At 42.9% G+C, this 12,086-nt stretch overlaps 1 protein-coding gene across 1 annotated transcript in view; it reads left to right on the forward strand.

Moving 5' to 3' along the window:
- Positions 1 to 6,412: 6,412 nt before the first annotated feature.
- Positions 6,413 to 12,086, forward strand: part of LMLN (leishmanolysin like peptidase) — a gene marked incomplete at its 5' end in the record, with an annotated part of 67,897 nt that continues 62,223 nt past the window's right edge. The window contains one exon of the mRNA XM_081085387.1: positions 6,413 to 6,628. Coding sequence (XP_080941513.1) covers positions 6,413 to 6,628 — 216 coding nt within the window. The remainder of the gene's footprint in view (positions 6,629 to 12,086) is intronic.

Genomic DNA, 12,086 nt, shown 5'->3' on the forward strand with positions numbered 1-12,086 from the left:
TTTGTAATATGGTGGTTTAATCAGTTTGTAATATGGTGGTTGTAAATTGATGCCTTAGCAGCTAGTCCTTTATTAAGTCTTGACATCCCATGGAAATAAATGGAGTTTGCCAAACAGCCCCTCTTAGTATTTAGGTTCCCTAAATAGATGCTGTGAAACAATTAGTATGCTAAAAATGTATTGTGGTGTGAAAGACCTTTGAAGGAGAGGCTGTAGGAAAGGATTAGCATTGGGTACTCATAGCACCCAATCTAGGAAAGGTTTGCTTTAGTCCAGTGGTGGTCTTTAAGTCAAATTTGCTGTTAGAAGAGTCCATGTTTCACAGAAATGGGCTAGTATTTGTAATATGTCTCATTTGACTAACCTCAATATAATGGACTAATTTGGGCAAGGGGGACCCCTTTAAAGCCGAAAGTCCATTATATAGTAAATGGTTTTCCAGATGCTTATGTTAAAAAAATTGACTAGTTAACCTGTTTCTATTTACATAGACAAGTTTGTGTAATTGAAAGTAATTATGTATGAAAAGTTTACTTTCACAGGAAACTTTTCTATCTATATATATTACAGTAATTTTAAATTTATACTGAATAAAGTCTAGTAAATTCACCAGTCACTGCAAGTAAACAAATACACATAGCTGGGATGTGGCTTAGTGCATGTCAGAACATCAGGTCAAGCGCTAGTCACTCCCTGAACATTGTTTATTTATGAGTAGTAGCTGGTGGATTTAAATATGTAGCCTATAGTTATAGATATGTAATATTTATATTGGTGAAATTACTAGTGTCCTTTCTACTATATGGCCTATTTGATAAAATTTGTTAAAAATAAAAAATAATAACCTGTTAATTATAAACAAATTTAACAGGGTGTTAATTTTCACATACTACATATAGGCCAGAATTTTTGTCCGTTACAACCGAATTAAATCAAGGTCTGCAAAATTGAGAGTTTACTGTATCGGTATTCTTGGGGTGGTCAGGGACAGAGGGAATGCTTGAGGCATTTGAGAAAAAGGAAATGACAAGTTTTATGGGAAAGAAGGCATGTGAGGAACCATTCAACTATATAATGTGACAAAAAACTATAGGGAATAGGAAAGTATCAAAAACTATGATGCCAGGTTATGCAAGGTCTTAACTGTACTAGGGATTTTAGGCCTACTATTCTTGTATGTACTAGTAATAGTGTCATTAAAGCACTTGATTGACAGGGCTGACCAGATTCATTATTTAGAACTCAGTAGGAACCCAGCATAAACTGAAGGAAACCCAGGTAGGGATTACAGTCTTTTTTTAAAAATTAAATCTTTATTGTTCAGATTATTACAGTTGTTCCTCTTTTTTCCTCCCATAGCTCCTCTCCACCCGGTTCCCACCCCAACCTCTGCCCTTGCCCCCCTCCCCCCCACTGTCCTCATCCATAGGTGTACAATTTTTGTCCAGTCTCTTCCCGCACCCCCGCACACTCCTTCCCCCGCCCCAAAGTAGTCCACTCCCTTTCTATGCCCCTGATTCTATTATATTCACCAGTTTATTCTGTTCATCAGATTTTTTATTCACTTGATTTTTAGATTCACTTATTGATAAATGTGTATTTGTTGTTCATAATTTATCTTTACCTCCTTTTTTTTAAAATTAAATCTTTATTGTTCAGATTATTACATTAGTTACTCCTTTTCCCATCATAACTCCCCTCCACCCAGTTCCCACCCCACCCACTGTCCTCATCCATAGGTGAACGATTATTGTCCAATCTCTTCCCTCACCCCACACCCCCCCCCCCAAGAATAGTCAGTCCATTCCTTTTCTATGCCCCTGATTCTATTACAATCACCAGTTCATACTGTTCATCAGATTATTTATTCACTTGATTTTTAGATTCACTTGTTGATAGATGTGTATTTGTTGTTCATAATTTGTATCTTTACCTTTTCTTCCTCTTCTTAAAGGATACCTTTCAAGCATTTCGTATAATACTGGTTTGGTGGTGATGAACTCCTTTAGCTTTTTCTTATCTGTGAAGCTCTTTATCTGACCTTCAATTCTGAATGATAGTTTTGCTTGGTAAAGTAATCTTGGTTGTAAGTTCTTGGTATTCATCACTTTGAATATTTCTTGCCACTCCCTTCTAGCCTCTAAAGTTTCTGTCGAGAAATCAGCTGACAGTCGTATGGGTACTCCCTTGTAGGTAATTTGACTGTTTTTCTCTTGCTGTTTTTAAGATTCTCTTTGTCTTTTGCTCTTGGCATTTTAATGATGATGTGTCTTGGTGTGGTCCTCTTTGGATTCCTTTTGTTTGGGGTTCTCTGCGCTTCCTGGACTTGTAAGTCTATTTCTTTGACCAGGTAGGGGAAGTTTTCTGTCATTATTTCTTCAAATAGGTTTTCAATATCTTGCTCTCTCTCTTCTTCTGGCACCCCCATAATTCGGATGTTGGTATGCTTGAAGTTGTCCCAGAGGCTCCTTGCACTATCTTCATATTTTTGGATTCTTTTTCCTTTTTGTTTTTCCAGTTTGGTGTTTTTTGTTTCTTTGTATTTCAAATCTTTGACTTGACTCTTGTGATCTTCTAGTCTGCTGTTGGAACTCTGTATAATATTCTTTATTTCAGTCAGTGTATGCTTAATTTCTAGTTGGTCCTTTTTCATAACCTTGAGGGTCTCACTAGGTTTCTTGAGGGTCTCACTAAATTTATCGGCAGTCTCACTAGACTTATTGAGGGTCTTACTAAATTTATTGGCGGCTTCTAGAAAATTCTTGAAAAACCTTACAAGTGTGGTTTTGAACTTTAGATCCAGTCATTTGCTTTCCTCCATTTCTGTCATTTGTGACCTGTTTCTTTGTCTCCGCATTTTTTATGCTTCCCTGTGTTGATAGAGTGGCTTTCTGTGCTAGGTGTCCTATAGGGCCCAGTGGTTCAGCCTCCCCAATTACCTGAGGTAGGCACTCTTGGTGCACCCCTTTGTGGGCTTTGTGCACAGTCTTGTAGTTAAGCCTTGATTGTTGTAGGTATCACTGGGAGGAATTGACCTTCAGGCGAATTGGCTGTGAGAATCAGCTGTGTCTACTGTGGGAGAACTTCTGTGCTGGAGACACCCTTCTGGGGCAAGACTTGCTTCAGTGGAGCTTTGGTGCTCACTGAGTCTGCCCCCTGAGTGTGTCCCTTATGGATCTGAGGAGTTGTAATCTGGATGGTCTCACGCTGACCACTGGGTACACTGGCTCTTGGATCTCTAAGGAGGTGCTAATTTAGCCTCTGCCTGAGGCTACCCAGCAGGAGCCCAGCTGTGAAGCAATGCAAGCTGCTGTGGGGCCTTGGGCCTTCTTTTGGAAGTTCTGGGTTTCTCTGACCTGGCTGCAGTTTGTTAGGTAATTTTCACATTGCAAAGGGCCAGGCCATTCATATGCAAAAGCCTCTGAGCACAGCTTGGATGCGGTGGGGTCTCTGGGGATCAACAGGGTGGAGCAAGCAGCTATGGCTGCTCCTCAGTCCTACCCTAAGAGGCCCCACTTCTCAGTGTCCTGGTAATCGCTGCAAGTACCTCTGAGAGAAAGCCGCCCTCGAGTTCCGACCAATGCCAGACAGTCCAGTTTCTCCTGTATGAGCCTGGGTCCGCAGAGACTCGCCTGGAACTGGAGTTCAGAGCAGTCAGGAGCTTGAGACTCCCTCCCGATTGAAAAAGACAACCGTGTCCTCAGTTTTCAGCCCTTTCCATATGCGCCACGTTCTCAGCTGCCAGCCCTTGCTGTGTGTGCCTCCGTACCTCTGCACTTTACTTCCGCACCTCCTCTGAGTCTCCGTTTGCTTTTCTCTTCCCTTCTAGTTGTAGAATTTCCACTCAGCCAGCCTTCCTGTGGTTCTGGATGATGTCTGTTTTGTCTTTTAGTTGTATTTTTGAAGTTGTTGTGAGAGGCAGCAATTTCTGGTGTTTACCTATGCCGCCACCTTGGTTTCTCGGGATTACAGTCTTAACTGAGTTTTTTGAGCACTGAATTAGAGCAGACTCCATAAACTAACAAATTAAGAACCAAGTAGAGAGGAATATTCATGGACAACATGTCTCCACCTATGTTTGCTGGGTTGGTAATGCATTTACAAAGTTGGGGCACTAGATGTGTTTGTTGTTTTTTGCAGAGGTCGGGGAGTTGAGTTTGAGGAGACTGAGTTACGTAACTGAATATGTCCAGGAAGACAGATGGCTATTCAGGTCTGGGTTAGTCATGGAGAGGAAAGGAAAAGAAATAGTGTGTCCCTGGTAGCTCATTTGGTTAGTGCTTTGTATCTATATGCCAAGGTTGTGGGTTCAATCCCTAGTCGGGGCACATATAAGAATGAATCTGGATGCATAAATAAAAGGAACAACAAATCGGATGTTTCTCTCTGCTTGTCACCTTTGTAGGAGTCAAGTGAATGTGGTATTCTGAGTGGGATAGGTGATGGTAGAGCAATGGGAGTGAATACACAAGAAGTGGTAGGCATTTGAGCAAAGCAGGGAAGAGAAAGCTGACAATCCTTGGGATGACTTAAGGAAATGTATTTGTAAAGTAGCCATTCATGCAAATTCATTCTTGACTGATATAATGCACCATTTCAAAATGAGGGTGTCTGCACTTTTCTGTTCCCATATAAGGTTCGGTCTGTGCAAAAGTAGTCTTCAAGCCAAAGTTACCATTGCATGACTCCAACATTAAACAGAAATGAACTTCAGTGGCTAGCAGCTTTTCCACTAGACTACTGAAACAGCCCCTCCCCACCATGACACTACTGTTGCACCCAGGAACTTGAAGATGACAGGTGTTCTTTGTTGATAATCTATTGTTTGTGGTCTTGTAGTGGGAAGAGCACAGGTGAAAGTGGTAAATTTGGTTTGGGATCCCAACTTATACTTGTGAATTCATACACATTTAAAAAAAATTATTTTTTAATTGATTTTGAGAGATTTGTTCTACTTATTTCTGAATTTATTGGTTGATTCTTGTATGTATCCCAACCGGGGATCAACCTGCAACCTTCACGTATCTAGATGACGCTCTAACCCACTGAACTACCCACCAGGGTTGACACATTATCTGATGACTCTTGGTAAAATCACTAACCCCGTATTATTTGAGTACGCGATCTTCACCAATGAAATACAAATTCTTCGGGATTTTGTATTCCTGCCCCTACACTTCCAACTATAGTAATTTACAATATCCACTTCCTGTTGAATGTTCCAGCTAAGTGCTTCCAATACCTAGTTTTCTGTTTCATGTGCTACAGGTTTATCCCGATTTTTCAAATTTTTTTGTAGTTCCTCACTGTTCAGTTTTGAAGGTAGTTTCCTTAATGGCAAGGATTCACCCAATCTCTTACTGAGTTAATATTAGTTGCAATTCTTGTTTTTTATTTTTTAAAATATATATTTCTGTTGATTTCAGAGAGGAAGAAACAAATGATGAGATAATCATTGATCTGCTGCCTTCTGTGTGTCTGCAACCAGAGCATGTGCTCTGACCCAGAATCAAACTGTGACCTGGTGACCTGGTTCATAAAGGTCGTTCCTCAACCACTGAGCCAGGCAAGCTGGGCCAGTTCTTGGGTTTAAAATAAGTTAAGGGTAACCGGTTTGGCTCAGTGGATAGAGCGTCGGCCTGTGGACTCAAGGGTCCCGGGTTCCATTCTGGTCAGGAGCATGTACCTTGGTTGCTGGCACATCCCCAGTAGGGGGCGTGCAGGAGGCAGCTGATGGGTGTTTCTCTCATCGATGTTTCTAACTGTCCCTCTCCCTCTCTGTAAAGAATCAGTGAAATATATTTAAAAAATAAAATAAGTTTAGGGATAGGGATGAATAGTAAAGGACAGACACATGGTTGGCTTTATAGGGAATGACTTTAAGAAGAAATGGGCCTGCAATTGGTGACTCATGATAAGTAAACAAGAAGCCGGCCAGCGTGGCTCAGTAGTTGATTCTGGTCAGGGCACATGCCCAGGTTGCAGGCTCCACGCCTGGTGGGGGGCGTGCAGGAGGCAGCCGATCAATGATTGTCAGATGTTTCTATCTCTTTATGAACTCAATAAAAATGCATTAAAAATTATATTCCATTCACCTTTTGTAGAGAGCCACACCATGAAGAATTCTGCAGCTCTTTGTCTAAGCCCCTTGGCATCTAGTGTGTGCATATCTTACGTGGCTAACTGAATTAAAGATAAAAACTACCTCATTAGAGACCCATAGACCACCATCATTGCCATCAACGTTACTACTCAGCCGCTAAGCGGCATTTAATGGTTGGCTTCCCGCAATGAGACACATTTCATGTTCGTGGTGACGCAAGCCAATCGAAAAGCAGCTTTCCGCCAGCTGGCCCCTCCATCTGCCCTGAGCGGTGAGGGGCGGGGCCGGCGTGAAAGCGTCAAGTACTCCATGGCAACGACGCTCAGTCCAAAGATGGCGCCCGAATGGGGTAGAGGAGGGTCCTCGGGTTCAGGTCCGGGCCCAAGTCGGTGGCTTTGGAGCGGTTCTTTATGGGTCCGAGGCATTTTGCTCCTGTTGGGCGGGCTCCGGACAAGTGCTACGTCTATTCCTGTGTCCTTGAGCAGTGCCTTTCCCTGCCGGCACCACGTCCCCTCTGACACTGAGGTAGGGTGGCGGAGGAGCGGGGACGGGCCGGTGAGGGTAAAGTAATACGGGAGGCAGTGGCATAGACAGTGGCTGGAACAGGGTGTACGGGAGCAGGAAGCGAACTGTGACAGGGCCGGGCTTTGCTATCAGCGCCCTTCCTGTTCCCAGGCACTTGGAACATCACGATGTGCGTATAAGGTAGTCCTAGAGGGGTGGTTTTCAAATTTGAGCATGCCTCAGAATCACCTGAAGGGCTTGTTAAAACAAATTCCTGCCCACCTGCCCCACTTTCTAACTCATTAAGTTCGGGATGGGTCCCCAGTATTTGCAGTTCAAGTTCCCAGATAGTTGATGGTACTGCTTGTGCATTGACCACACTTCGGGAAACATTAAACGTTTGGGAAGGAATTGATTAGAGAATCGGAGGGATATTGGGGGTTCTGTGGAGACAAAAATCCAGGTTTATTTTCAAGTTACCTCATCACATTGCTTGATTTACCCTGTTCTCCCGACCTGGAAGTACCTGCCTCCTGCACACTCCATTTTTCTTCCTCTCTAAATTCTTTCAGTCTCAGTTTAAGTTCTCTTATCTCAAGGCAGCCTGCTGAAACCAACCCCAGCAGAATGCTCTTTCCTTTTCTCTGGACGACTTATCTGTCGTCTCTTCTGTAACTTGATCAAGTACTGCTATGTGATGCTTATTTTTCAGGCATGTCTTGCCTTTGTAGTTAAATTGTAAGGTTCCTTAGGATAAAGTTCGTGTCCTATGCTTTTGATAAGGGTTAGCTAGCTAGCTTAAGACAGGAAGTGGGAGGGATGGGGAAGAGAGGATGGAGGCATTTCTGGCCTGAGCAATTAAAACAGCCATAAACCAAGGACAGAGGTATCTCTGGCCTGAGCAATTAAAGCAATCATGAGTTAGATCTAAAGCAGCCCTGACCTGAGCTGCTGGGAAAGCCATAAGGGAGATCAAAAGCAACACCCACCTGAACAGATAAGATGACCAAAAAGGAGAAGTGGACTTAGGGGTCCTGGGAACTGATTACAAGGCTGAAGTCCCACAGTGGGAAAGGCACAATAAGGGAAAGGGTGGTTTCTAGAATATTTACTACCTCAAGACAAGGAGAGACAGAGTCTTAGAATTAGAAATTTAAGAGGTAGTATCTACTTGCAATAAAGTTTCTGTACTTCTCATCTACCACCTTTTGTCCTTTGCTTCTTTCTTCGAATCTGTCTGGACAAGAACCTGATAAGGAAATCACCCTTGCACCCTGCTCACCAAAAAACCTCAAATCACTTTGATTCCTCCACAGTACTTAGCTCAGAGGGAGGGCCCACAACAATTATTCTTTGACGGAAAGACACACAGTACTGGAGCAGGGCTGCATTTTGTGATTGGTTTTACAGTTTATCTTATTGCTTTCTCAGTAAATATTAACCTAGAAATGTTCAGTTCAGCCCAGTAATCTAAGACCACTCATTTATGTGGTAACTTCCAAAAATTTCTATGCATAATGTTCAACCATATGTGTCAAAATATTAAGTTTGTGGTTTGTAGTGGATAGTTTTTATCATGACACTGCATTCTGGCTGAATTGTTTTATTTTCTTAGTCTTTTTTTTTTTTTAAATATATTTTATTGATTTTTTACAGAGAGGAAGGGAGAGGGATAGAGAGTTAGAAACATCGATGAGAAAGAAACATCGATCAGCTGCCTCCTGCACACTCCCCACTGGGGATGTGCCCGCAACCCAGGCACACGCCCTTGACCGGAATCGAACCCGGGACCCTTCAGTCCGCAGGCCGACGCTCTATCCACTGAGCCAAACCGGTGCTGGCTTCTTAGTCTCTTAATAACTTTTTTTTTTTAATATATATTTTTTTTTATTGATTTTTTACAGAGAGGAAGGGAGAGAGACAGAGAGTTAGAAACATCGATGAGAGAGAAACATCGATCAGCTGCCTCCTGCACACCCCCTACTGGGGATGTGCCCGCAACCCAGGTACATGCCCTTGACCGGAATCGAACCTGGGACCTTTCAGTCCGCAGGCCGACGCTCTATCCACTGAGCCAAACCGGTTTCGGTGGTCTCTTAGTAACTTTTAAGTTTATAATACACTAGAGGCCTGGTACACGAGTAGGTCCCTAGGTCTGGCCGGCATTCAGGGCCGATCGAGGCCTTCCTTCTGACTGCCGGCTGGTGCCTTCATTCTCCGCCACCTCCTTGTGGTTAGCACATGTCATAGTGAGCTCCCAATTGAACTCCTGTGGGGACAATTTGCGTATTAGGCTTTTATTATACAGGATTAGTGTTGTCCATAATCACTATGCTGTGCATTAGATCTATAAGACTTATTTATCTACTGATTGTAAGTTTGTACCCTTAATGTAACCCCCTGTTCTCCAACCGCTCTTTTTAAAAATTTTCCACAAAGCCTTGTGGTTCTCTCTTTCAATCTAGATTAAAATAAGAGGAAGTAAAAAAAAAAATTATAAGAGGAAGTAGTTCAAAGACCTATAAAACCTCTCCTAAAAGGAAACTTAATAATATCTGTTTTCTTCTAGTGGTTGTTGCCAATGTATAAATCTCCAACTTATGTTTGAACATCTCCATGAATAGGGGCACTATCTCCAGAGGCAGCCCTTATGTTTTTTGGAGATCAACATTGTTAAAATTTTTCCTATCATAAGAGCTTAAAACTCTTTCTGAAAGTTTCACCATCCTCACCTCCATTCCTGTTTATGCCTCTCAGCTGAAAAACTTGGTAGTGATAGTGTTTCATGTATTAAAAGCAAGCTATTAAGTTCTTGAGAGTTCTCATTCCTAGTAAATTTTCCTAGTTCTTGATAGGGTACGTAATAGCAAGCCCTTATTAACCATTTTCTTTGCTTTAACACAAAGTATAGGGAAGAACCATTCATTGTACTCACTAGTTAAATGCTACAGGAAATTACCGTAACTTTTCTTGGTGGTGGTGGGGAACTATAAAACATTTTGACTCATTTAACTTGTTCTCAAAACTTCTGTGTTTTGTTTTTACTTTTTATTATATAAATTAAAATAAAACAACAACAACATAAAAGAATAGTATATTGAACTCCCATGGACCCATTCATTATCCAACTTCAAACTTAGCAATAGTCATTCATTCTTGTTCCATGTACTTCTATCCATTCCCCATCCTTTCACTTGTTACTTTTTAAAGTTTGGAGGGTAGAATTTACATATATTGAAATGCAACAAATGCAGTCATGTACATTATGTAAAATTCACAACCCAGTACAATGTAGAGGATTTCCATGTCTTCAGAAAGTTTCCTCCTGTCCTGTGCCAGCAGTCTCTTGTCCATACCAGGCAATTATTGTTCTGATTTTTATTTTACAGTAGATTTAGATTTTTGTAATAGATTCATTTTGCCTGTTGTAGAATTAGCTTGTATAAATGGAGTGATACAGTATATATCCTATTATATGGTAGAGTATATTGAATTATCTAGTAGTAAATCAATCTTGTATTTTTGGGATAGACCCTACTTCTTGGTCATGATATATGATCCTTTTTATATACCTCAAAATTCAATTTGCTAATAAATTGCTAAGGACTTTTGTATCTATGTTCATGAGTGATGTTAGTTTATAACATTTATTAGCCAAGTTTTTGTTAGCTTTTGATATTAGAATTATATTGGTCTCAAAATGAGTTGGGAAGTGTTCCATCCTCTTATATTTTCTAAGGTTTGTATAAAATTGAAATAATTTCTTTCTTAAGTGTTTGGTATAATTTATAACTGAAACCACATGGGCTTGGAGTTTTCTTGTAGAGAGTTTTTCCAATAGCTTTATTGTGCTACTAGAGGCCCGGTGCACAAAAATTTGTGCACTCGGGAGGGTCCCTCAGCCCAGCCTGTACCCTCTCGCAGTCTGGGACCCCTCGGGGGATGACCACCTGCTGGCTTAGGCCCGCTCACCAGGGGATTGGGCCTGAGCTGGCAGTCAGACATCCCTCTGCCAGCCCGGGAGCCCTCAGGGGATGTCCACTTGCCAGCGGGGAGCAGGCCTAGCTGCAGTTGGACATCATTAGCACTGCTGAGGAGGCAGGAGAGTCTCCCACCACCACTGCTGTACTGGCAGCCATCAGCCTGGCTTGTGGCTGAGCAGAGCTCCCACTGTGGGAGCACACTGACCACCAGGGGGTAGCTCCTGCATTGAGCGGCTGCCCCTGGTGGTCAGTATGTGTCACAGTGACCAGTGATTCCCAGTTGCTCTGCTGTTAGGGTCAATTTGCATATTACCCTTTTATTATATATGATAGAGGCCTGGTGCATGGGTGGGGGCTGGCTGGTTTGTCCTGAAGGGTGTCCCAGATCAGGGTGAGGGTCCCGCTGGGGTGCCTGGCCAGCCTGGGTGAGGGGCTGAGGGCCGTTTTCAAGCTGGCCACACCCCCTTCAGGGTGGAGGGTCCTGCTGGGGTCCCTGGACAGCCTGGGTGAGGAGCTGATGGCAGTTTTCAGGCTGGCCAAGACCCCCAGCAGGGACCCTCATCCCATGAGGGTGTGGCCAGCCTGGGTGAGGGGCTGATGGCTGTTTTCAGGCTGGCCAAGCCCCCCAGCAGGGACCCTCACCCCATGAGGGTGTGGCCAGCCTGGGTGAGGGGCTGATGGCTGTTTGCAGGCTGGCCACAGCCCCCATCCGCCCAAGGTCCAAGTGGAGGCTGGCTGGATGCAGGTATCTGGGATTTATTTAGCTTCTATAATTGAAACTTTGTTGCCTTTTGCGGAGGCCACAGCCCGCCAGGGCAGGCGGTAAGCTTGGCTTCCTTCATCGCCGGGGCAACCAAGCCTCCGGCTTGCTCCAGCTCCGTGGCTTCTGGCCGCCATCTTGGTTGGGTTAATTTGGATATAGTCACTCTGATTGGCTGGCGGGCATGGCTTGGGCATAGCGAAGGTATGGTCAGTTAGCATCTTTGTCTTTTATTAGTGTAGATAATTAATGTACTGTACCATAAAATTTCCCCACTTAATTGTCCAATTCAGTTATTTTTAATAAGTTTACAGAGTTATGCAACCATCACTACAATCCAATTTTAAAACATTTCCACCACTCCAAAAAGATCCTTTGTGCCCATTTATAGTCAAGCCCTATTTTCAAGCAACTACTATGTAGAGAGATTTATTTTATTTTTAAAAAATATATTGTTATTTATTTCAGAGAGGAAGGGAGAAGGAGAGAGATAGAAACATCAGTGATGAAAGAGAATGATTAATTGGCTGCCTCCTGCACACCCACCGCTGGTATCAAGCATGCAGTCTGAGCATGTGCCCTGACCTGGAATTGAACTGCGACCTTCTGGTTCAATAGGTCAAAGCTCAACAACAGCCACACTGGTTGAGCTAGAGAGGTTTAGATAAATCCAATTTCTCTGTACAAATCTAGTCATGTTTTCTATTTGATCTTATCAGTCTGGTTAATTTGTTTT

The sequence above is a fragment of the Myotis nattereri genome (genome assembly GCF_964212035.1).
Source record: "Myotis nattereri genome assembly, chromosome: 3".
NCBI lineage: Eukaryota > Metazoa > Chordata > Mammalia > Chiroptera > Vespertilionidae > Myotis > Myotis nattereri.